Genomic DNA, 27100 nt, shown 5'->3' with positions numbered 1-27100 from the left:
TCACATGCCATAGTTTTTCACGCTGCCTTTTTGGAAACTGGCCAAGACAAGCACCAGAAGCAGCGAAATTCAGAAAATAACAAATATAACAAAAGATATTTGGGGGGCGGGGGATGTGGAGCAGAAATGCCAGTGTTCAGACAACCCAGAGGCAGTTCCGAGGGGCTCACTGGACAATCCACACGCTAGAGGTGCCACAAACCTCATTTAGCTCTGCACCTTGACCTCTCACACAGACTGAGTTCTTGAAAAGGAAAAAAGAAATCTCCCTACCCTTCTTCACAGACGACACCTCTGCAGGGCAGCCAACCAACAACAGCACATCTGCCTTGGAGATCTTTCTTTCTCATTTTGGCTCCGAAGGAAACATGATTCACAAATGAAAGGGCATTTAACCAGGCTTACAGCGCATCTCAAAGGAAATACAAAGTTTGTATGTCAAACCGTTGTTTCAAAGAGAAAACTCCCAAAACCAAAATTTTATAGTTTTTAAATGGTAGGAAAWGCTACTTTTTGCCACATCCTTTCTTCATGAAAATGACAAAGCCAAGAGGAGTATTTTCTGCATGCTGCAGTGCCTCCTTGTTTCATAATCTAGGCTTCATGTAACTTCTGTAACTGACTCCGGACTCACTAAGAATGCAATAAATGAAAGACACATTTATTAATGAACGACTATATTCATTCATAAGAAACGCAGTTATAGACCTCTTCTGAAAGGGTTAAAGTGCTTTTTGGCTGCTTACCACTTACTATCAATTTACGTAGTCAACCCAGTGGGACTGAGGAGTCAGGCTGGAAGCTGCTGTGTATTTCCAGTGTACATCTAGGAGGGATACTGCATAAAGTAAACAAAAATGACTAGTGCAGAATACTTATTTTAAGTAAGGACTTCATCCCATTTGAGCAAAAAAGATCAAGAATGTTTATAAATAAACCATTGAGTACAAATACTTYGGACTCCACCATAACAAGCTAGCAATAAACAAGAGATTTCTGTAATGTTAATTCTGGTTTAATCTGTAACTGTATGCATGCCAAGGAAAAATAAATGACACCAAAATACTTCGTGTGGGCATAAGTCATTCTTACTATTTTATGGCGCTGCATTGATGGTAAATAATATAATAATGTAACTGCTTTCTACAAAACCTGATCACACATAATTTCTCCCAATTTATAATTATGCTAGTTYATACCAATAAGTTCCCAAAGGAGCAGCTTATTTAGCAGCAGGCATTGATTTTTGAGCTCAGACTGCATCTTCCTGCTGCTACATTTCACTTGAGAAATTAAAATGTTTCTGAAAACTGGCAGTGGGGCAACACATCGTCTTCCTGGGAAGGGAACACTATAAGGCATTTACTGCTGTCAGCGCCAATTCCATTTACAAGGCTGTAGTGCATGGGAAACTTTTCTGCATTACAAATGAATAACAACTTCTGAAAGATGGGAAATTAATTTGATAAGAAGCCACCCAAACCCTTGCAGAGCAGGATACAGGCATCCAGGAGGAATGCATAAACAGGATGGTTGAGTTGGCAGGGTAAAKCAGAGAGCAACACTTTGACTTTCCGAGGAGAGGTTCCTCAGGGAATAGCTTCCCTGGGCCCTGAATGCCACAAGATCAGCAGGGCACTGATTTCACACCCRGCTTCACCTTCTGGCCTTCTCTGTGTGGCCCTACTCACATCGCAGCAGCAGTAGTAGTGCTGGCAGGAGCCAGGAAGGTACTGAGAGCTTCAGACCTCCCTAATTAACTCCTTAGTCATCATAGCCCTTGATCTTTCTAGTATGGCCTGTCTTCCTTGTACTAATCCGTGAAATCAAGAGAAGTGCTGACAAAAGTCTAATTACTTGGGCTGTTGTTTTATGGCATGGAGCATTTGGTGGCAATACTGCCTGAAGGTGTTCCTGCTCCCCTCGCCTGCCCACGGCTTGTTCCTGGYGAGGAGACCACTCCAGCAGGCTTGCTGCAAGCTGCAAACAAACAAACACCTGAGACAGATCCATGCGTGTGCAAGGGAGAGATTAGGAATGAAAGCTGATTTCAGGGGAGAGACCCACGGCTCTCCTTGAGCACGGCTGCCTCAAGCTTGGATCATTGCCAAACACTTGGTAGCYTTATACACATGAATGTTCAGGGAGATATCTCCTCCAGGAGGAACTCACTTTATTTTGTATGCCAGGAGACAGCAGTGGCTAGCAGTAGAATTGCTACCAAATGTGATAATATTTCCATTAGGGAAGATGTGTTTGTGTCTGGATGCAGCTATGATAGCTTTATGCCTAGAGAGCTATCAATCATTGCTCCTTCCTTTTTATTCTGCACTCTCAAGTCTGATTGGTATTTTTGTCTCTGAGGCTAGAGACAAATTTATTGTTTTTTCTTCCTAATGCCATTAAAGCTTTGTCATTTTGGCTTTGTGAGATACTTTATTTAATCAAAAAGGAAAATAAGGGATTTTATTTCTATAAAGACTAGCAGGAGGCAAGAGCTGGTATTACCAAGCTTTGTGAACAGTTGCTGTCAGGAAAATTATTCTCCAAATCGAGGCTGAGGGCAMTGACCACGGTGAACTGAACTGCGACATGTAATTTCATTACTTTGGCTGGGCTAAGCTGCCTAAGCTTATTGCTGCCTTCAGCAACGGAGCATGTTGGCTTGCAGCCACAATGGAGGGATGTAAAAGGCTTGAGGGTTGCTACGATTTTCTCAAGTGCCTRAAAAGTGTCCAGTTGGTCATTAGCTGATCACCTCTTGGTTTAAGCAGATCACATGCCGCTGTGATCTGAAAACACTGGTTAGGCAGCACTGCTGTTACTGACTTGCTCTTGAAGAATTACCATGCATACAGGAAAAGTGATTTCCCACAGGTGTTTGGTTTTCAGACTTACAGGCTCCGTGGTGGGGCAGGGGGAAAACCAACAACCAAACCATCATTATTCCCTTGAGATCTGTGCTGCATTATTTTACTCTATGCAGTTCTTTGTTGTTTGTGGGGCTATACATACCAGTACAGCATTTCTTCTCCTTCCTGGCTCTTTGAAAGTGTACAAGATGAATAACAATCTTGCACGGTGGGTATGTATATCTGTCTGTAAAYGTTTATATGTAACTTTCATGTCTGTGAATTGTGCTGGACAGATAATCATGAAAACTTGACAGCCTCTCCTTCAAAGCAGAACTGTGAGAAGCAATTACGTACACTTTGAATACCAGCTGGACAAGCTTCCCACACCATAAAACACCGTATTTAATTTTGAACCTGGAGGAGTTGCATCCTGCCATCTTTACTCTGTTTTCAAATAAGATTACTGTGCTGTGCTCCAGGAAAAAAACCATGATGCTTATCATTTGTGCTAGCTGCAGGAAGCTCTGGCTGAATTCACTGACCTCTGTGATACACAGGGTAGGACTGAATGATCAATCATCTTTAATCCTTAAAATCTACCAGCAGAAGGAGGGAAGTGCACAGSTCCCTGTGATATGAGCTGTTCTGTTATCTGTGGCAGAATCCCTAGTACATAAATATCTGAGCTTTATAAACTGCCTCAAAAAATCCCGCATTTATCACGGGTGCCGGTACTGGGTGTAACTAACCAGCATGAAGAGTGGTTTAACAACATGTATAAACATGACCAAGCAATGCAAATCACAGTTCCTGCAACTCATTTTGAGCTGTGCTTAGAACAGGGAGGAGCAATACACAATAAAGGGTGGAAATCATCGGTTTTCCCCTTTTCGAGCTTTTACTTCTCGTTAATTAATTCATACTGTGAATTAGTTCTGGTTGATGAATACATTTAGGTGTTTTGTGAATCTGAGAGCATGTCCTACCTCCATTCAGATTACAAAACAAGCACAACAAACATGCCTATTGACTGGGTATCTGTATTGCATTTGGTCATTTCAGAAATCTGTCACCATAAAGGTCACTTGGATGCCTGAGGACAGGACGAAGAAAGGTTCAAGTGTAGAGCCCCTTACATTGCAAAAGGCTGTCAAGGGACAGGAATTGTGGACAGGCTCTTTTGCCCTCCCATAAAACCTGCTATTCCATACATTAGTGACAGTAATGAGTTTACTTTTTCTTTTAATTCAAGGCATATACTGGAGTTCAGTCAGTTTCAAATTATCATTAATCAGGACTCCAAAACTACCTAAAGTCTTCATGCACTCATTTCTGTAAGACTCACTACAGAACACAGAGAAAAAATCTTGTGTGATTTAATTTCCTTGGTCTGAAACATCAAAATGGGTGTTAACTATGTGAACAAAAATCCTATTCTGGTTTATCAGGACTTAAATATGTGTTTTAAAATCACTATTGGTCTTTTTCCGTAAGTAAATTTCCAACTAGCCACTAAAAGACCAATTCCTACATAAGTGCCTACCACACCTGTTTGTTGTAAAGTGACTGGAAACTGGCCAAGAACTACCAGTAAAGCCTAGAATATGAGAGAAGAGGAATTGGCAAAATTGAGGAAAATCGGTGAACCTTCCAAATAATGGCATTTTCTTGTGTCATTTCCTTGTGTGTGAAACCTCTGTGAAGAGAGCTGTGTTTGAGGGATTTTCACAAATCCTGCTGACAAAGGAGGAGTTACTTGGCAGGAACATGCTGTCCTCCACATCTGTACTTTTTGCTGGAGATGGATCAATTTGCCCTGAAACTTTGTTCCTCCATATCAGGTCAAGATTTTTCTTAACTTGCTCTGGTGCTGAGCTAGGCTGACAGCACACTGCTGACACTTGGGAAAAGGGGAGAAGAGACTGTGGTGCTGTAAAACCCTGGGAAAAGGGGAGAGAGGTGATGACAGATGGGACATAGGGGCAGATGAGTCTCCCTTGCACCCATGGAATACAGCATGGGCAGGGGCAAGTTGTCTTGYACTACTCCCTGATCAAAATCAGTTGATGATCAGAGAGCTGGGAACAGATGAGACCATCGTACAGAAATTGCTAGCCAGGCTAAGGTGTGAAGACCATGAAGAAGACAGTCTTTCATTTCTGAAGGGATGASCAAGTGCCATTACAAGGCTCAGAAAGAACCTTTTGTAAATTCTACTATTTGCCTACTCCATTTAATTGAAAACAAAGTAACTGGCAAGACTCAACAAGGACACAAGACAATAGGGCCTCACAACTAAGACATGGTACTAATAGACTTAAAATCCCTCAGAACAGCAGTTGGTTATCCCATTTTTAAATATGTTAAATAAATGCATAAAACTTCAATGATACATGGTACAAGTGCATGTTGTGCCACCAGTCCATTGCATTGAGACTGGAGATAATTTGGCTTCTTAACTTGGCCTACTGTACCATTGGCACTGCTTTCCCCAGCTCCTACCACTGGTAATTTCCTGCACAAATGGRCAATCCCAGCCTACATTTTGAATCTGTATTTAGACCTCAGAAGATCTATCACTTAGAGTTTGTGAAAGTATCTGTTATCTTTGCAAAAATAGCAGGCAACGTAACATGTTTGGATTTGGGCTTGGCTTACTTTTTCTTTGCTTCACACAGAGACTCATGAGCAGCTGTTTTGATGCCATTGGCTTTTTCAACATTACACACTATCTAATAATTTCATACTACCAGACTTCCTTGGCTGTTATGCATAAAATGATTTCCAAGTGACTAACTTGCAGACAAACAAATGAGGTTGGGCTCTGGACCAGGTAAGGGAACACCAGCCAGGGAGTCTGGCGCTGTTTGTGTCTGCCTTAAAATGATGTGACTACATGCGGAAAGGAGGCAGGAGGATCTGTATGAAGTGTGACTGTGACCAAAAGGGACTAATATGATAGTGATCCCTGAAATCTCCTCAGACAGTCTTTGATTGAGCTATTTGTTCAGCTGCAAGGTCAAAGAAAAAGTGGGCACAGAATGCAATAAATTTCTTATCCTTTGTTGCAAGGTCATGTATTTTTTTTTCTAATAAAGGAGTGTACACAATAGATATAGACTAAATACACAATGCAAGCAGACTTCCAGTGACTCTCAAAAGCATTGCTTTAAAATGTTTGCCCCTGGGCATATCACTCAACGAAACCCAGAAGCTGGAAACTCCAGACCTGCCCTAACACTGAAGACATATAACAACCAGAAACAACAGGCCTTGAAAGCAACTTCAAAACCCTAGGAAGTCTGGGAGGGAACTTTCTTTATTGCTCCTAATTACAGAATATTTCTTATCTTTCTTTTTATCTCAGTGAAAAAACATTTTAAATGTGAGAAACATATAAATAACAGGCCCAGCTAAGTCATTGCATTTTTCTAGAAATTTTCTCTGATTTTTTTCTCTGCCTCCTTTTTTTTTTTTTTAATCTTGGCTATTTCTTACTAAAGAAGCTTTTCTTTCTACTTGACTTTTCTTTCTCTGTTTTCATTCCTAAAGCCAAAACAAAGAACAGTGGCTATCAGCTGATAAGGTCTTTCATAAGACCTTTGTTGACATTTTTCTTAGCTTTCTTCTTACCTCCCTTAACTGAAAATAATTAGAAATTTTAAGCCTAATTCAAACAAAACCAAAGGGTAAATATTATGTTCTCCCAGTTTCTAATGTACCACTGACGTCAGTAGCTATAGAGGTATCAGGTATACCTGACTGAATGTAGCAGAGTCAGAGTTCCTGAGCAGCGAGGTTCAAGGAAGAGGTTCAACTTTCGTCCGGGACCTAACCCCAAATGTGCAGTACAGCCTTCCCATGCTCCTTCCTGCCTGCCCTTTACGCCAGTGACCATGCTGCGGGAGAGGGGAGAGAAAGACAGCTGTTTGGGTAACGAATCACTTTAATGTCACATAATGTAGAACCAGAATGTACAACCAGAATCTGAGCTAACAGGTTTTACTAACAGAGCTAACAGTTCTGCCAGGCTCAGCACAGGTGAATGCTTCTGGACRGCAACGTGCGCAGTGACCAGAGCCCGTGTCCCTGACACAACATGCTGGGTAGTTGCAACACGCTGTCACGAGATTGTGAGACATAAACCTGAGCGACCCACAGACTTTTACTTTCATTATTTCCTATCACACTCTATTATCCTGAAGACTACTAAGAATTTTGGACACCCCCTTTCTTGCCTTGATGTGCAAGAAGTTTCCTTGATATTAAAATGTGGCCAACTTAATGCCAAAAAATCATTTGAGCAATTGTTCCCAGAGAAATGGTTAAATCAAATTAATTAATCTGTAATTGAATATATATATATAAGTATTAATTAACAAACATTAACCTTCAGAGTAAGAAGACCTTCAGGATAAAAACTTCTGGCTAATGGATAAAAATTTTGGCCARCCTGATAATTTTAATAAAATCAGTATTTAATCACAGGAACTGAATCACTTTCCTTGTAAGTTGTTTTTATGTTAATCAATAGAAATGGACAATTTTCATGATTATACAAAATAAATCCCAACTTGCTGTACTATAAAACTTTTGCTTTTTCTTCTTCCTGAAGAGGAGCCTTTTTCCTGGCTCAGATTCAATAGAGCTTGCCCACACTTTTTTTTTTTTTTTTAAATTTCCCTGTATGGTCTGGCAGTTCTGCAGAAAAGTGAATAAAGATCTTCAAAGGAAGGGAATGTTTTAGACAGATAAAAGACATCTTTTCCTGATAGCCAAACTACTCAATGCCCATTAAAGAAATAATTGTAAGTCTTTGCATTTCTCTTAGAGGGGGAACAGCAAGATACAGACATAAATTTTGATATTGTGCACTTCTATTCACTTAGATTGTTACACAAGTCTCAGAGAAGCTATAAAATGTTGCCAATTTCTGCATCCTTAAAATGACCTTTTAAAATGATCTTTGTGAGTCTCTTGTCAAAGACCATCCTAGGTCCTTCCCAACATATCTTTTTATTTTTCCTTTTGTTATTCTCTGGAACAGAGCTGTGTATTCCCAAGAGGGTTTTGATKGCTGCAAATTGCTTGTATCAGCTTAGAAAAACCCATCCTTTCCTGTACTGTATGTCCTTTTATTTAATTTAAAATAGTGAAGCAATTGGATCCTTTGCTTTTATTCTCCACATAAAGTAACAGAAACCTAATAGGAGCAACCGGTGGAAAGGAATACCTTACTGTAGGGCAGGAAAGAAATGTCCTTGTGACATCACACTGGGAAATCATGACCTGGTTTAGCTTCAGCCAAAGGGGTGGTTATCAGGGCAACTTAGTTCAAGAAGCAAGTTACATCAGGTTTTTTGCATTCTTTGGGAGTGAGAAGGACAACAGATGCCAGCACAAAAAAAAAAAAAAAAAAAAAAAAAANGTCACACAAGGAGAGGAAAGCAGTCTGCTTCACCTTTTATTCACAGTATATTTCCACTGCTGACTTCTCATTTTGTGGATTCATAGTTGTGTGAGAGTTGACAGGAATCAATTAGCTTGTGCAGTACATGAGATGGATGCCCAGTACAAGAACAGGAGCACCTATGAGATAACTATTTTAACATTAACATTATTTTTCTATCAAGGTTCAAACTTATGAATCCACAGGTTTTAGCTGGGTTATTCAGAAGAAGTTACAAGCATTAGTACAAATCAAAGAATACCACTAGTCTTGTTATCCTCTCCAATAAACTGGTGTGTATGGAAAGGAAATGAATTAAAATGCTCTGCTGAATAATAAAAAGACAAAYTCTTACTCACTGTTATGGTCATGCATTCCCCCCTTCTCGGGCCACGCTATGATCTGAGACAAGTATACATAAAGGAGACAGGTCTGTGGTTACTATCTTTTACAAACAATTTTGTCACCAGAAAAATCCCTTATAATTCCATTCTTAATTTTTGTAACGCGTAATGTGTAGTCATTAGTCAATCAAAAAGAAGTATGAAAAACAAGAAAACATGATAAAATACTTTAATAGTGGAGGCAGTAAAAATGTAGGGCTCCTATAGGAAGAATGCAAGCTTAGTATAAAGTTTATAAATGTCTCCACCCATTACTGTCAAACCCAACCCATTTGCTTTTCCTGTGTTAACAACTGAACACCTTTGTTACCTCTCTGGTTTCATATTTATTCATGACTAGCACATGTTACCCCACATCATAGTTTGATATTGATATTTCACATGTAATCAGAAATAACTCCTCTGATTGGTGATGACTCCATTAAACAATTTTCATTAATTTAATCTTTTTGGAAATGTAAATGCATTTTCAAAAAACATAAAAAATATATTGAGTTTTAGTTTCTTCATTATTCTTAAGGTACTACATTATTGATGTTGCCTCATTGACCTTGTCCCTTGAGGCAGGCACTGCTGACACATTTTTTATTATTTTTCTCATTAATAAACATGTGCCTCCTTCACTAGCCCATGCACTTCTTCTACAATGTAGAGTGGATAAAGTGTCTTTTATCATTCATTTATGATTCATTGACTGTTTATTTTAGTCTTTCCATGCCATATTCCTATGGCAAGAGCACTGGAGTGGTTAGATTTTTAATTTTGTACCATGCACATAACTGACTAAGAATTACAGGCTTTGCATTTGGACACTGATAAGTGAAAACTATTAATACCAAATTTTTGTCRTTATTTTGTTTAGGAGCAAAGTATGTTAGTAATGTAATTTGGTAGTGATATATCATTTTAAAATACAAATGCTGACACAGTACCTGAATGAGGGGAATCCCTAGCACTTTTGGCATCCTTCCCWAAATTCACTGTGTCCCCTATCCCTTTAGCAAACTTCCTAAAATGCTTTGCAGTGASATTTAATGGAGACTGAACTACAGATAGCTCCATGGTCAGACACTAACCTACAGTGCAGCTGTACTAAACCTGTTCTTCCAGATTAGGAAACAAAAATAAAAGGAAAATATTCTCTGTGACATTTACAGTGTTCTTAGCCACCAGATCCACCAACAACAGAGAAAATGACCTTCCTCTGCCACGTCATCCAGCCATTTACTTCCTCCACACTATATTATCTAAATGCAGATGTCTGTGTAGCATTTACTTAGCTCCCTCTTCTTCTGTCTTAGGCATACATACATGATAAATACAGGGACAGTTTTAAAGTCTCTGAGTATATTCTCTACATAATTGCCATGTTTATCCATAATGATATAGGAAGTGTTCAGTCCAAAAAAACCCARAAAACCTCAAGGTTAGGAGATAACACCCCTTGACTATTATAATTTAGTTTCATTGCCTCTGTAATTGCAAAAGTGAAGTCAATGCATTTTCTCTGCCTGATGGGGAAGACACAAAAGTAAAAGGTCAAGGCTTTATCTGTCTGTGGTTCTGCCACTGACTTAGTGTATAATCTTACACAAATCACTTCGAGCTGTTGTGTATCAGGTTCCTAACTAGGATAGTTATTGGCATCTTCYGGCTCTGCAAATAATTTTAGGTCTATGTCAATTCTAGTTGTTTAATAAYGTTAATCAACATTAAATTACTAGGCAATGCTTTTAAATGCCTTTTCTGTGCTTATTTTTCTGTATTAATGTTTCCAAAACTGTTTTTATTGTCATGACTGTAAAATGTATTTTAAATCCTTATTTTTTAAATGTTATTTTCCCACAATTGGTAGTGAAAAGGGATTTTTTTTCAGTCATGTGTGTTGCTTTCCTCTAATGCTGGCTTACACCAATGACAAGTGATTTGAAAAGTCACGTCATCATAGCAATATAGAGGTATAGCTTGAAACTGACTTTATTCAGAATTGTTCAGTCACATTCATTCAACCCAACTATTTATTCTTCTATCCTCTCATCCATTCATTCTCTCATATGCTCTGCAATTGACCTATTCCCTGCATTGTATATCCATTTGCAAACCTCCAGGCACGTTCACTGCCCTTTTCACTGACTTACTAAAAACCTACCACCTGTTCACTCACTCACTCTTGGACAGATCTGCCCTCAGTCTCAGACCTGGCTTCCGAGATGGTTTCGCTCTCTTCTCATTCCCTACTCTGCTCCTGTATCTTCTATCCTGTTGCCTGTTTCTGAATTTAGTTAAGGACTGCAGGTTTAAGAGCRCAGAAAGTTCTTACACCTTTCTTTAACCTCTTTTTCTTCCTTAACTGCTTTTTTTTCCCCCTGGCTCAGATTTGATCCAGCTTGCCTAGACTTAAAAATACCCTCAACATYTTGTCTGAACTAAGTGTATTATGACGGAGGCAGCCTTTACATATTCTTACTTCACAGAAAGCATTATGTGTCCTTTTGAAGATTAGACTTTATTGTGCTTATAGTAGAGGTTTTTAAAAGCACATTTCCTCCACGTCCTTGGAACACCCATTATGGAATTGATGTGGACACATATTAATAATTGTTCATTATATGATCTCATTGCCACAGCATGCAGTATTTGGAAAATTATAATCTTATTTACAAAAACAAAAATCAGTTATAATTACTGTGAGGACTAGTATCTTTAGCCCTACACCATTAGCTYACATACAACTCTGATTAATACTACAGACCTCTGGAAAACCTCTCAAATTTGTGTTGGAGGCCATTTGTTGTTTAGTCCGCTGAAAGACATAACATAAGTGGAACCAATAGGAATTTTCAGCAGTGCAATTTATGGTATTAGTGGTATGTTCCAAACTTATTATTAGTGTTTTCTTTTTCTCAGCAAATTCCATTTGGTAATATATTTTACTTGAAAGAAGGCTCTAGAATCTGACATTTGACAAGGTATAAATATCAATATTGGTTTTACCTCCAACCTTCAAGTCTGCAAGATTTTGCAGGTTTTGCTGAGAAGGGAGATTGAAAAATACATCACATAAATGAACAATATAATTCTTAAAAGGTCATGAAATCTAACCTGGAGAGAGTCAGAAATAACGGAAATTTTGTTTTGGTGCTAACCTTTGCTCCAGTTACTTTTGCAGGTTTTTGGAAGTTTGTGAAGACTGTAGGCTCCTTGATGAAACCTGACAAAATCCCTGGGATTTTCCTACTCAGAGCTAAAAACTGCCCAAACCTATACTTTTTAAAATGAGATATTAAAAAAAAAAAAAAAATCTTTGTATCTACGCTTGGAATATAATTTCATAGTTGTATCCCTCAGGAGATGCTTGAAGTCTTGTCTATGCTACAGGGTTTTGCTAGCATATTAATACCAGCAGTCAGTCCCAGTGGAGATGCAGATTAATCTTCTGCTTGCATAGATTACAGCAATTACCCAAATAAAATATGGCAAGGATTTTTTTATCCTGCTACTGTATTTGCATCAAGGATTTTCTGGCATGGGTTCATTTGATCCTCTTTTATGCTCCTGTAAGACTCAGGTTAATCATCAGAAGTGATTCTCCCCCTTCCTGGGAGGCTGTGGCTTCTCAGCTCCTGCTCCCTGATGCTGTTGTGTCCCAGAGCTGGGCATGCCTGCTTTCTTCTCCATGTTTCATATCCAATGTTTCGATGGTGTATGACCCTATTTGATGTCAAAGGTGTGATGAACACTGGTTACCCAATGTTAAACTGGCCTAAGTTAAATCACCATTTTGAAAATGCAATGCAGGGAAATTGATTTCCCGGTATTTTCCACACAACAGATTGTTGCTGGCTATGCCAATATCCTCCTTCAAACCCTACTGTTTCACAGACCCTGAAATATCAAGGGTGCTTTGAATCAAAACTTCCTTCATCTGAGGTTATCACCATGTCTCCATGCCTTTAAGAGGCTCMATTTCCTCAATGATTTCTTCTTTTTGCTATTTCTTAACTGCAGGTAATGTGAATTATTATAAATTGGCTGTCATGTTATTGTAAAAATACAATGTGTAATGCCGGAATTTAAAGGTCAACCAGTAAAGCAAGTGCCATTATCTGCCAAACTAAATATTTTGTTGTCTTGCTCCAATGACTCCTGCTAACCAAGCTATGGCAATCTCATGACACTGGTATCACTTGTCCCAAGCAATAATAATAAAAAAAACTAAACAAACCCTAATCCAAAACCAGAGAGCCATGTGTTAGTCCATGTCAATTCATCCGAACAGTCACACCAGGCGTGCATGGACACCATGATAATCGATAACCTATCAGTGACTCAGCAGAAGGACGTCGGGTGAGATCTGTGCATTTACTGACCTATTTTCTTTCCTGCTTCTATATACCGCCAGGCAGCCACCTAGGCGAACCTATGCTTAAAGGTAAAATAATTGCAGTAATGTTTGCTTTCTACACGAGTTACTCCATCCCCACGGTGCTGAGAGGCTGTATCCCAGGTGCGGTTTTCCCTGTGGTCTGCGGCAAGCGGATCCATCCAACCCSAGACGAAAAGGCAGAGGAGGAGCAGGGGAATGCGACAAGTGGCACTAGGGGCGAGGAGCTGAGGCTGACCTCCGGGACACCACACCTGCTTTCGGCAGAGTCGCCTCGGTGCCCTGCCAAGCCACGCAGCCCCAGGTGGCGCGGGAGGAGCCGCTCCGGCGGCGCCGTGGCCGGGCTRATGTGACCCGGCGCCGTTGGCGCTCCGGCCGCCCCGCGGGGGCGCTGCCGTTAACGGGGGCTGCGCCGCGCGGGGGAAGGGACGGGCAGCACCGARAGGAGGAGAGGGCGGCTCAGCGCCCCTGCCAGACCCCTGCGAGCCAGGGCCGGGTCCGCCCCCAGCGCCGCCCGGCCGCCATACTGCGGGGCAACCCAAACTTGTTACACTCGGCCACCGACTCCTCCTTCTCCTGCCTCTCCCGCCGCCGCCCTGCCCCCGCCGACGCGAGGAGAAGGGGGCTGCGCCGGCCCAGCCCCAGCCGCGGGGAAGGCGCCGAGCAGGGCGGGGACCGTGCGAAGGGAGGGCCGCAGCCCCCCGCAGGTAGGAGCGCCTGGCGGGGCGGGCTGTGCGCCGGCTGGGGGAGGTGGAGACGGTGGCGGGGGGCGGGCGGAGGCAGCAGGAGGCGGCGACGAGAGAGCCGTCGGCAGTGGGGCAGCGACGGTSCGTGCCCGCCGCGCCTTCTCCCGCCGAGGTGGGTGCGGGACTAGGGGATCCGGTGTGGGCGCGGGCCGCGGCGCCTCACCTACGGAGCGCAGTCGGTCCTGCCGCCTGACGGGGCCCGGGCCGCCGCTGGGCTCGGGCGGGGGGCGAGGGCGCTGGCAGCCCCCGCCTGAGACGCGGCCGAAGCGAGGCGGAGAGGAGGAGCCTTCACAGCAGCAAATGAACGAGGGCTGCCCGGTTTATAAATCTGCTTTTCCTCCCACCGCCCCTGAGCCCCGCTGACTCCGGCGGGAGCGACCGCCCGCCAGCCGGCTGCGGCCCCGCCAGGTGCGTGCCCGGGGCGGCGGCCGGGCCCGTGCTGGCCGCACCTGCCGCGGAGACGGGGACCGGGGCGCGCCCCAGGGTGGTGAGGATGGATGCGAGGCGTTTTCACCCGGCTGGGAAGCGGTCGGTTTCCAAGGGCCAGCAGCCCAGGTTGCCAGGATTCTGTCCCGGCGTTTCGGGGAGGCCGCTGTCTGCCAGGAGCCGCCGTCCCTCATTCAACGAAGGGCAGGACGCGGTGCTGGGTGCTTGCTGTCGGGTGGTAATCGGCTGCATGTGTTCTGAAGAGCTGTTATGTGCTGTTTTATTTTTCAGCTGTCAGGAGAGTTTAAATCAGGTCTCCACCGAGGTGCCGAGTTTGGAAGGTACGGGTGAAGTGAGAGTTTTCTGTCCCCATTTGCCCCTCAGCTAATTCTGAGGGATGTCTTTCACTGCTTCCCGGAGGTGTGGGCTGTTGCATGGTGTTTTCCGCGTATACAAAACTACGCGTTTAAGGGAGAAGGATGGAGTGCATGAATGGAGCCGTGGTAACTTCATTGTTGCAGTTCCTTTCTAATACGTGACTGGCTTTAGCAGGGAAGGGAACAGGAGCTTAATCCTGCTCTAGTGTGGGAGGGAACCTGATGGATCTATAGGYTAAGGTGTTTTTCATGTCTGCTTTTTGGTTTAATGTGGAAACATTTCCCTGCCTTCTTTCATGTCTGTTATACTGTCCCTCTTGTGGGGAGTTACTTCGGCTGAAAAATGTGAAACATGACCTTTAAGTCTATGGCACCCAAATATTTCTAGGTCTGAAAGTCAATGTAGTAATAAAGCCTTTCTTTTCAAAAGAAATTTTCAAAAGAAAATTAAAATTCCTGTAGTAATTAGCACTAGGCCGTTGACTGCTTTGTGCCCATCAGGCTCAGAAATAGCTACTGATCTCATACTCTCTTTCGGATACCTGTACGGAGGTTTTGTTAGAGAACAGTTTAATGACTTCTTTTATTAGAAAGAGTGCGAGCTCAGGCAGTTACGCAAGTGCGCCTAAAGGAAGCTGTGCTGGCTGCATGGATGGCGAATGTGGAGGCCGTGCCSGAGTGGGAGTATCATTTACAAACTGAGTTAGAAAGGGGCATTGTAAGAGAGAACGGAGTAGCTCGTGGAGGGTGAAACATTGTATGTACAGTGTTCCCCGCTGTGCGGGGAAGAGGGTTAGTATACTGTGCTGCCTGGGATGAGCTGTGTACATATGGATGGGCACTCATCGTTCTTTCCGGTAGCAGAGATGACGTACAGGTGACTTTTCCACTGAAAGCAAATGAGTGGCATGGGAATGTGATTCTACGTGTATGTTCTTAGAGGAGGAAGAAAAAAAGGAAAGCTTTGTAAATGGGGAGCTGGATTGACAGATGARGTCTGTCTTTACTGTGGTCTCTTGTCCTTTTGAGGAAGTGTTTTGCCATCTCTCTCCCCTCCCCTGAAGTAATTACTTCATATACCTTTCTCCATGGTCAAGGATTGCTATGGCGTCTGATGCCAAAAGCTGCTTGCCTTCAGACCTACCAGAATAGGTCTACAACAGTTTTTTTTAAATTTCTTTTTTTTTAAAGAAACAAAAGCCATTGTAGCTGGTGGGGAGGGCGGTAGCTATTTGAACAAGTGAAGCGTTTGATGTGAACAGATCTGTTTCAAAACGGTAACACTGATTCATAGGTTTTTCTGAACGCTGTAAGTACAGGTGTGCCCACAGACTTAATTTAATATGCTGTCTTGCCATCTCTTTGTTGGTGTTATGATTCAGTTCCCTCTCTTCTCCCCACCCCCACCCCAGTCTCTGTATAAACAACTATTACATTGAACATTTGATAACCTTTTTTGTTAATCTTGCATGGATACATCCATTCCCTGCCAAAATTTGTGAATTTGTACCACTGAGAGGTCCTGCAAGAAGGAGGGATGTTCTGGATCCTCTGGTGCTTCCCTTATTGGCCTGCCTCCTCAGCAGCTAAGCTTCAGAGTTCTCTGTTTCTTGCAGCCTCTTGCTGGGGAGAGCGGGAGAACTCGGGAGGATCTGTCATCTGCCCAAGGCCAMTTGGCTGGAGTTGGAAACTGTGCTTGCTCTGCAGCACACTGGCATTCTTTCCCAACTGTCTTTGGGGGTGTGTATCAAATTAATATTTGTATGCAAAAATGCATTGTCTTAGATGTTTTCTTGCAGTGAAATAAGTGGGAGGTCTCTTTCAGTCATGTCAAAATTAATTCTTGTTCTTGGCTGCTAGCATTAAATGTAATATTGGCATATGTCATCTAGTTKGCAAGAGGTGTTGGATAAGTTGATAGGCAGTTGTGCATAATCTGGTTTTTAAAAATGACTTTTTGAAGTGGGATTCTAAATCAGAAGAAATGAAATCTTGGAGCATTTCTATCACAGTTATGTTACCTTGGAACTTTGATAATTGTTTTCTTTTAATTTTGGTTTTCTCCAGAAAAACATGGAACCTCAAGCCAGTTGTTGCAATRGGGATTCTGTAGATAATGAGGAAGTAAGGTATTTCCCCTGAATATTCAGAGGTAAAGTTATTTGTGCTAGTTCTTGCTGTGCAGAGGTAACTTGAAATAATTGCCAAAGTTGACTAGCATTTCTTGTAAGCCTTCTGTGATTCCAAGTGTTGGATCTTGTTGGATTCATATTCTGTGATGTATAAATCAGTTAAAAAGTAGGTTTCTGAATGTTTATGACCATGGAAGTGTTATTCATGAATAGATGGTATGTGCTATGCTTATTATTAAACTGAGGATTAATTAACTGTMGACATAACTGAGAGAATTTTTATTTGTGTTTTATATTCTGGGTAGCGTGTGAGAATAAGCCTAGAGATTTAAAGATGACAACAAAAYCAAGCAAAGCAGATAATAAACTTTCCTTGTAGTAATATTAAATAATTTTGGGGAAGGTCTTGTTCTTGGGTTCTCTGTTATGCTCTACTCAGTTGCTGTATGCCATGTTAATTAACTCAAGAAAGGTATGSTCAATTGGGAAGCTGCAAAATAAACAAGAAGCTGGGAAATGCTTTTGGCTTTTTGTTTGGTGATTCTTTCTCTGAAGTTTTCTGCCTCCTTCTTTCTAACTAGTCATTTCTCTGATTATAAAGCAGTCTTTTATAAGAACTTTTTCATCTTGCTTTGCATAGTAGTCCTTTGCTTGAGCRTCTAGGTAGATAGGTAAAATAAATGTATTGAATAAAAGGAGGCAAGTCCCACTTCTGTTATTGTGTCTTGAGTTTGGGAAGTTGAAGTGGCTGAGGAGTTGATTTTCAGTGGTTCATATAACTGGTTGTGTACCAAAAGGAGCTTGGGAATGCCAAAAGACACTGCTGCAAGTGTCAGCACTGCAAAAGACAAGCTTCCACTTGCAGTTAATGTGTCTGCATTGATACAGTTGTGCAGGCTAGATGTGGAAGCTGTTTTAATAGTTTCTCTTCTGATATGAGGGYTTTGTCCTTGTTTCTTGGATGAATTAGTGAAGGAAACCAGAAATTACTTTTTCTGTTCCCATAGCTCTTCAGCTACAGAGAAGAAAGTAGCACCTCATATTTCAGACTAATGTGTGYCATCATCCTGGATTGGGAAGTTACAGATCTTGCTGTCCAGACCTGAATTAATGAGGTCTTACATTTAATTGTATTCTGGCCAAAAAGCTTTTATGTTYTTTTATCTGCCTGTAAAGTTCCAGGAATGCAAAGGGCTGCTTAGCCGTCTGGAGGTGCTGCTGCAGCCTGCCTTCACTGTGAGGGAGGATATTGMCTGCATTAAGAAGTGTGTTGTGCTCCACTTCCAGCCAAGGGTGTCCAAGAACTGCTCTATTTCCTTCTACTCACTGTAACACCAAGCTGTTGTGCAGTGAGTTTCTGGGTGTGTGAGTGTTTCTGAAAATGGAATGAATAAATATGCCAAAACTTATTTTTGGTATGTGTAGTGCTTTCTTTTTCTTTTTTTTTTTTTTTTNTTTTATGGTGGGATGGAGAAGGAAAAAACAACTTACGGAATGAAGAGGCATGCATGTTGTTTTCAGTACAGTAGCTCTGAGACTTTGGACAAGTAAGTCTTGTAAAACACATAAYAGCAGCTTTTGCTTCATGAGTATGTTGTTCTGTACTGAGGGTCCAGTTCTGGTGGAGGAAACACAACAGATGACAAAATAATAAAAATCTGTAGATGTAAGCTGATAAGGAACTCAGGAATCTTTGTCAAGACTATAAATAAAGTTAATTGACTACCGTGTATTAAGCTTAGAACCAAGTTTGATGGTACAAGGAGTAAGCACACACTTTTTTGCCTCATCTTCCACCTATTTCTTTTTGTCTCTGTTCATGTGCAGCAGYGAGCTCATAATCCACTAGGCATTTTCTGCATTGATCCTCTTAAAAAATTAGTATTAGCCTATATATGAGGCAGGCTAAAGAGGATTGARCACTGCTGCAAAATTAGTACCTGTTGGCCTCATTGCAAGGACAGGCTCGTTTCCTGTACGTTGCACAGAGCTTGATTGTGTGTTCTTCTGCAGGGCTGTGCATGCTAAGCAGATGTGTAGGTGATGGAGCACTGATATGGAAGTGACTGGGAAATACATGGAATTTGCACATGGGAAAATTGTGACATTGTTAGTGCATCTAATAACTAGGTGGGAGACAGAAAAGGATATTATGCAAAGCAGGGGAAGGTWTATAGAGATGGCAGTTCTACTGGGAAAGCAGGGAGGAGAGGAAAAACTTCTACAAACTTGGTTAGCTCTTTGCTGGTGTGCAGCAGAGACCGAGGTTGTCTGGAAGCTAAAGCAGGTCTGACAGAACTGCAGCAAGGCGTGGCAGTGGGGAGGCTGGTRCCTGAATAAAACCTCCAGGTCCATGCAGATTTGCATGCATTGCAAAAGGCAGAGCAGAGGAGTAGGGGGAAAAATGCATGAAATGTGATTATCATTCTTACTTTGTTTGAGAGTCTTTTGCATGGGCAGACTTTTAAGTGTRTTCCTGAGCTTTTCTACTTCTCYCAATATAAATCAGACCTTCTTCTTRCCCCAAATAAYTGATTTTATAAGTATATGCTCAGTTGTGCTTTGTTGGTTTTTTTTTAATAAGCAAATGATACTGTATGAATATACAAAGAGATGCATAGAAATGTAGAGGCTTTTTGTTTTTTTTACAGAATGTCTTTGTTCTCGTTTCCAYTGAAAGAGATAATGAGTTATGGTTGTATGCTACTGGAAAAACAATGCAGGCTGTAGGGAAAAGACCTAGAGATGTGGAAGCTCTTGGATTTGTATTTTGAGTTCTCTCTCTGTCAGTTTTATGTGTTCTGGGGAGAATGGAGCAATATAGACTTTCTAGAAAACAAAGTGCACRTTGAATTGACAAATCAGGTCATTGAAGTTGTGCTTGGCTTTGGTTAGGGTTATTGTAATTAAACTCATAATTCTGGAATAATTCAAAATGCATTGTCTTTTGTTTTGCTGACCATGATACAGATTGGTCAAAGTTTGTTGAGGACACAGTTAATTCAGTTATTTGTCTTCATAAAGTGCAGTTACTTATCATTCTGGTTTGCAAGTAATTTCTGGTGACAGGAGGCAACACTAAACTGGCAATTCTGTATGGTACTTGAGATTGCCATAGGCACATGGATAACACTGGTTTGTTTGCTAGAGCTACAGTAACTTGTAAGAATGTGTGCCAATACGGTATTTAAGAGATAYTCTTCTCTGTGCTTTCACCTCATCTAGTAATTTGTTCAGAAGACATTTATTAAGTCACATTTAAGAAATAAAATCGTAGTTGTTAATGCAAGCAGAATGTTTGGCTGTTCAGTGWAATCAGATGAGACTCCTTTTGCTTGTCTGAGGATGTAAGGAAGACAGAGTTTGCGGAGACAGGATCATTGGACCAACCAATACAATGACAGGCTTTGGGACAATCAATATTCTCTCAACCTAATCTTATAAAATATTTATTGCCCTTCTCTCTGAGCCCCATCTTGGATGTTCTCAATAGACTCTAGTTCATCACAGGCATTGCAGTGTGGGTCATGAGATACTGCTGTCTCTATATTTGTACTTAGTTGAGTGTGGTAAGAAKTGTCTGCAAAGCATTCAAGAAGAGAAGAGTGGTCTGCACACAGAAGATAATAATCAGGGTCCTGGTCTTGCCAGCAGGTTTGTGTGGGCAGGATGTTGCTGAGGCTGGACATAAGCCTACAGAGGTTTTCCTGCAGTACAGGTACYCTGTGCAAGCATACTCTCCTCACCCCTGAAAAAACAACAAAAACCCAAACCAAACAAAAGACACCCCGAAACAACAACGTGGTCCAAWCCAACCAAAAACATACACAAACAACCCCCTGAAAAACAAAAAAAAACCCAGTAACAAGCTCTAGTTGCTTTAGGAGTCTGCTGGACCAATGCTGTGTTCAAAGCTTTTTTTTTTTTTCCTCCCATATATCTGTTGTTTCTTTTCACAAGAAGTTCCCTAAAATGGCCAGAGGCAAGAAATTAGGCATTCCTGTTTCCACTCAGCAATTGCATATAATTACTAAGGATTTGCTAGAGGTGCATATGTATGCTCACACAGATCCCCATCTGTATGTGGCTGTAGAYGTACCCCACCTGGAAGGTCCATTTGTCAGAAAATTATTCATCCATCAGAACTGTAAGTGTAAAGAAAATAAGTACCTTTGGTGGAATTAGTACACCCAACAAGAAAGCAGAAAAACAACAAAAAAAAAACCTACAAAGCCATTAAAGAGTGTATATATTTTGCTAAGTACTAAGAAATTTTTCTTTCTTGTTAAAATCTAGTCTTATTTAGTTGAGAGAATGACTGCCTTTTTCTTCATTAAATCATTTGTATTGTTGAAAATCTGCAGGTAAATGTTTAGATGCTTGGTTCTGTGGAAATAAATTTACTATTCAGTTGAATCTGACTTAGGTTTTACTCYGCATCAGTGAAATTGATAAACTGCCTTGAAAGGTCATCCTGATTGTCTTCTAGAGGAGACATGCAATGTCATTTTCATTTCACTTCTTTTGTACTGAAATTAGTGAAGGATTGTATGATGGATATGTGGACAGATCTTTCCATTGGCTTAAGAACTTTTCTCTCTGCAATTTTCTCTCTCCAAAGAATTAAAAAATAAAAGAACCAACCCACAGGTGTATATTCACARTATATTAGTCATTTAAAATATTTGACTGGCTATTTTTAATGAGGGTGGACACTACTGAAATAGTTTATTTCTTCAAATATGTAGATAAATAAGTTCTAAATGTCAGTTGAATCTTTTATGTGTYTAAGGGATTTATTACTGCAATGTCAGAAGATATGTGACATAAATCTATTCTATGTTAACACATGACTGCATAAATTAAATGTGTATATTGGTTTGTGTGTATGAAGATGTTCATAAGAAAACATTCTCAGTTGAATTTGCCTATTTGGAATTGATTTAAAATAATAACAAAAAGACGCATCTGTTTGTATTTGCCTTGAAATGTGCATAAATTGATTGTGCATAAAATGGTATGTGGTGATATTCAGGAATTCCACTGAGGTTTTTAAGAACTTCTTTTTCCCTTTTTAGCACTGACAACCACCAGAGATAGTAGTAACCATTATTTAGAGGCTGTCTTCTGTTCTCTAATTTAATTGTTGGCTTTTATGAGAGTTTAGTTCCTGCATGTCTGCCTCTGTTTTTCTTCATAGCTTGGCTTTTCATCTTCTGGAGTAGAATGCAGATTTATTGTATGTCAGTTGCTTTGGAAAAAGAAATTTCTCAACAGATTATGAAATTATGCTCTTGATCAGGTGAAGTATCTGATGGCCTCTGTAACCTCTGTTTTCTGCTTAGCATTTGCTGAGAATGCAGTATGCATTGAAGATGAATTTGCTGTAGTGTGAAGGATGGTGCTAAAACAGTTTTGGGAGCATGTCCTGGGGGAATGGGTGAAAAATCAGTTGAKCGGGAGTAGTTACTGTTTGGTCTGTGGAAGGTGAATGGAGCCAAGCTGTTCTAATTTCTATGCAATAAATGGGCTTTGAGAGTCAAAGGTGCTGATGTGACCCTGTCATTACAAGGCACCCGGCAGTGAAGGGAGCTTTGAGGTTCCCACAGAGAGATGTTGGCCTGCATATTTCCATGGCAACAGCCATCCCTTACACATTTATAACCTTTTATTAAAGATACAGAAAGGAGGGGGAAACCTTCTAAAAGTTTCAAATGTATAGCTTTAGATAGATCTTTCATTTTAACAATATTCCTTAYTAACATTCCTTGGAGTGTGGAGATTTTATAGGGAACACAACTGTCCTTTCCCCATTTAGTAGACTTTGAGATGACATTTGGGGGCCAGCATGATGTTCTGGAGATGGCTATCTGACTTCGCTCAAAGCTGAACTAACATCATTCCACCAATTCAGTTTCTATTTATTTACATTGGTGTATTTTGTACCAAAATTATACTCGAAGTTTATTATGCAAGGAGATTTGTTAGTGTGATTTAAAGGGTTCGAGGAAAAAAAAAAAAAACCTAATTCTCTGTTGACTAAGACTTATATTCAAGAGGAGGAGCATGAGAGAAAGCCTGAATCATAGTTTCTTAATCAGTATAGTGGCTGATGACAAAAACCTTACGCTGGTGGTGAGAGCAGGCTATTCCTGCAGAAACCTGGGCTTGCTCTTGGCTTGCAAGCTATGTGGAAGGGTGTGTTTATGCTTGGTACATCTTTCTGTCTCTCCCTCCTTTGCTCACTTCTGTGTTCTTGGAAGTATTTTATATYATGCAGTAGTGGCCAGTTATCAGGCTCGTGAAAGAAGAGCCCTCTTTCCAGGTTAGCTACTCTCACTTGTAATACCTGGGTGCACCATGTTGCACTTCTTGGAAATTTTTGTTGTTGAAAGGCAACAGAATTTTTGCMCCCATCTCTTTTCTTGAATCATCCTTGTGAAGAAATAGTGAATTGTAGATTCACATTTATGCTAGAAAAAGTGTAGCTATAATACCAGAACTAGTGCAGTGGGACCTGTATAGCAGGGTGAAATAAAAACTATATTTCTTCTATGCCTTWACTTTGCACAGCTTAACTTTCTTTTTTGCTTTGTACTAATCAGTACTGACTCCAGGTGAGGGCATTACTGTCTTGGTGAAGGAAAATAACAGTTGTTTTGCTGGGTGGGACTGCATGCAGAGTTCCTCCAGCATTTTGCCATCATTTCTTCCAGAAGGAAGAGATGTATAGATGCTACTAGGGCCTAGTGGTTGGTGATTGATAGTTTAAATGGCAGAGCTGCCTACAGTTGCCAAAATAAGGAGTTTTAGTGTTACAGATGTATTGTTCCATCTGAATTGCTGAGGCTGAGCACACTGGGTGGTTACTAAGAGCCTCATGTGCCGCTTCTCCCTTGACCATGAACTGCCCTTCTTGCTGCTCCTGTACAAAACCTTAACATCTCTTGAGTGTTTTTGGTATTGAAAGACTCAGTTACTGTGTAAAGTTCATGGTGACTCTGCAAACAGGACTGGAAAGTTCATGATGCTGGGATATTTAGAAGGATATTCTCCATTATGAAAGAGAAAAGAAAAAGAAAAGTTGGAAAAATTACAACATATTACAAGCTACTTTTTTCATTTAGGCTAGCAGTGGATATTGATACTCTTATGTAGTTTTGTGTTTTGAATGSTTTTTGCTGTCTGTTGTGATATGAATAAGTATTTCTGGCCACTAAAGTAGGAGATAGCTGTTATCTGCTTGGGATCTAAGTACAGCTAGCAGAAAACCAAGGTCATTGTGATGTCAGGACCGCATGTCAAATGGACTTGGTGGCATAGTTACAGCATTCCCGTCTATTGTCATGAATCAGAAAGATGAGGTTTAGCACTAGTCAGCATGGACTAGTTTTTGCTTTTAATAGACAGAAGATGAGCCATTATTTTGACAATTTTTGGTTTTAACCAGAGTTAAATAGATGCATTTTAAGGCTGAAGTAACTTTTGGATCCAGTTGCCTTACCACTGGATCACAAGACATTATGCAAGTGACACCCATGAAGAGCATGAATATTTGTCTTCTGAGAGAAGAGTGCTCTCAGTAAAACACACAAATCACCATACCCCTCTCTGAGGTTTCGTTCAAGTGGTTACCACCTGAGAAGGAAAGTTGTGCTGTTTCTCCTGCCACATTGCAGAAGATGACAGAACATTCCTATAGCAGTTGTACTGTTCCAGTGGTGGATTGGGGTAGTGCTTGAGGGTGGAAAACATTAGTTAGCTAGCTTCTGTATCAATTACAGCTAAAATTCTAACCACTATTTAAGGGTTCTGAAAACTTGTTTGTAAGCTTTGTGAGGGTTTATATCCTGTTTTACTGAGAGATAATAAAACCAAGCCAGGTCCAGATAAATAACATTGAAACTGCCTGAAAGGCAGATGGAGATGTGTAGAGGTGGGAATCCACTGGTCAAAAGTTAAGGGTACTGAAAGCATGTTTTGGAGTTTGAAGATGGGAACATAAAAGGCAGGATAGCCTCTGATGATCTGAATATGTGCTTTTGGTTGGAGAGRTGCTGTGGCAGCTCTGAACTTGAATTCAGACCATGATGGCTGGGGAGTCTTTGAACTGTTCACCCACATCCTGAAATGTCGGCCTGGTTAAAGCTGAGCTGGAATAAATATGCATTTAGAAGATAATACTGTAGCCTTTGTTCCAGATTTGCAGGTTTTTTATGTTGGCTTCTGAAAAATGTTTTAATGATCCCACTAGGAAGAGCACAGTGTATTTTTAATGTATTAACATTACAGCCAGTAGCACCATGAAAATGTTTGGTTAGATGTCCTTGTGGGGCTGCTGCTGTGACTTCAAAACTTCTTCAGATGTGATCAAATGATTTCAGCAGGCTCTTCTGAGATCCTTCCTGAGGTGTTGAAAATCCTTTGTGATTGCATGAGTTCAAGATATTCAAGCCTTGAGATTTAAGACTTTATAGACTTGAAAATTGTAAATGTATTTGAGATTCTATATTTGGTTATTTAGGCAACATGCTATTAGTTTTTTTCTTTATTCACTGCTACCCGAGTGTGCCCTCTGTCCACAGAGGAACCTTTGGTTGGGGTTGAAATTAATCAAATATTGACAGTAAAGGCATAAGCATTTTTATAGGCCTACTATCAGAAGGTGGCATATATTCAGATTCTTGTGGGAAAAAAAAAAAAAAACCAAAAAAAGGGAAGTTTTATTGCTGAGATACTGACAATAATGATGTGTATCAATTTCAGGATTCAAAGAGGGAAAATACAGTTTTGAGCCACTGTGTTTGTTTTGTTAAGTCATTTTCTAAAATGTATTGATGGAACTGTTTGTACTGTTGTACAGTACAGTGAGCCAGAACAATGTCAGGTGGGTACTGCCTGTACTGGAACAAGCAACTTTAGTGTTTCCTGAATCATCCTGAGTATAGGAATGTGAAGGACAAAACTGTAATAAAAACAGATTATTATTGCTTTGCACTCAAAGAGAAAAGCTGTAGCTAAAATTCCATTATGTTTAAATTCTTGATGTTTCATTTCCTTTGCTCTGAAGCAGTTCATAAAAACATAGTTGATACCTTGCTTTTGCAGACAGGTATATTCCATGGGACTTGGATGTCAGGCATCATTAAAATAAAATCACTTTAGTCTAAATTTTAATATCAAGCTGGTTAGAAATTGTTTTAATCTAAATTTTAATCTCAGACTACAAAGATAGTTACAGTTGGTTTAGTGAGTTTTTAGTGACTAGTATATGTAGCTTGTGTAAATTGGGTTGTGTATGTAGGTATTTCTAACACCTAAGACAAAGAGATATTGTATATAAAGCTTGCTTTTCAGTTGCCTTAAATGCCTAATACTATCATGTACAACAAATTATACAGGTAGCTGTTTGTTCTCCTTGCACATTGGCACAGATTTTCCAGACTCATCATGCTGAACCAGTAGTGGGATTTGTGCCGAAGGGTTAAATGTATAGAATAAGAGGCAAGGCATGCAGTATCCAGGACAGCACCAGCAGTGTGATGGCTGTCTTTTCKGGGTCTCTCTTGTGATTTGTAAAGTCTGTAGCAGTACTTCAAAACCTTGTCTTTATCAAAACCTTGTCTTTGTATTAGAACTTMGAGTGTGTGTGTTTGTAGCAGAGGCAGGGAGTGGGAGGGTGAAAGCTGTTAACTTTCYGCAAAATGCACAGCAAGATGCAAAATTCATTAGACTCTGTCTCAGCCCAGCTGCCAGCCAATAAGTTACCCATAGGAGTAAAGTACTTGTGCTTRTTTTGGGGTTGAACTTTGTGGCAGGTGGAAATTGGAGTTCACTAAAACGGCTGAGTGTTTGCTGTGGCAATTGTGGCATGTGTCTGGACTTTGGCWGTAACCCCCTGCTCAGCTCTTTGGCAGGATGACAGTGTGATCTGATCCAAAGCCTGAGGTCAGCTACTCAGGCTTTTACATCTCTGAGAAGCGTGTGGAACAGCCTTGTTCTGAAACTGCTAAAGGGGGAGAAACTGTGATAGCAGTGAGGATCAGTAATGAAGCTTAATGCTCTTGTTGTGGCCATCTGCAGAGTTGAAAATGTTCTGGTGAGGTTTACTGTGCATTGTGTAATGGTTGTCGTTGTATTTGGAGGTCATGTAGACCTGCATCATGCAGGAATACACTGATTRATCAAGGAAGTGTTCTAATGTGAAMAGGAAACACTTTAAAACATGARCTTTACATTAGCACTTCCCCTTCCCTGTCTAGCCTCTGTATGACAAAATACTGGAGTTTATTTCCTTCTGGACTTGAATGTCTTAAGCATTTGGCTA

General features: G+C 40.8%; 2 protein-coding genes across 13 annotated transcripts in view; one reads left to right on the top strand and one right to left on the bottom strand.

The window, feature by feature from the left end:
• Window positions 1–13601: 13601 nt before the first annotated feature.
• Window positions 13602–27100, top strand: part of SEMA4D (semaphorin 4D) — a 98083-nt gene continuing 84584 nt past the window's right edge. For 3 of the 12 annotated variants that reach the window (XM_057384934.1, XM_057384831.1, XM_057384866.1), the window contains exons 1-2: window positions 13869–13950; window positions 14556–14605. The gene's annotated coding sequence lies outside the window, so the exon portion shown is untranslated. Of the gene's footprint in view, window positions 13800–13867; window positions 13951–14042; window positions 14247–14555; window positions 14606–16257; window positions 16382–27100 lie in introns of those variants that run through there. The other 9 variants (XM_057384874.1, XM_057384908.1, XM_057384899.1 and 6 more) reach the window with 7 other exon arrangements.
• Window positions 13640–14458, bottom strand: LOC130584439 (proline-rich protein HaeIII subfamily 1). Its single transcript, XM_057384417.1, has 2 exons — window positions 14203–14458; window positions 13640–14124 (listed from the first exon to the last, which is right to left on the bottom strand). Exons 1-2 carry the CDS (start codon window positions 14456–14458, stop codon window positions 13640–13642), a joined length of 741 nt encoding a protein of 246 aa, XP_057240400.1.

This window comes from Malurus melanocephalus, unplaced genomic scaffold, assembly GCF_030028575.1.
Source record: "Malurus melanocephalus ecotype Western Australia unplaced genomic scaffold, MMel_1.1 scaffold_15, whole genome shotgun sequence".
Lineage (NCBI taxonomy): Eukaryota > Metazoa > Chordata > Aves > Passeriformes > Maluridae > Malurus > Malurus melanocephalus.
The sequence above is the reverse complement of the archived record's forward strand: the minus strand, read 5'-3'. Positions and strand labels throughout refer to the sequence as shown.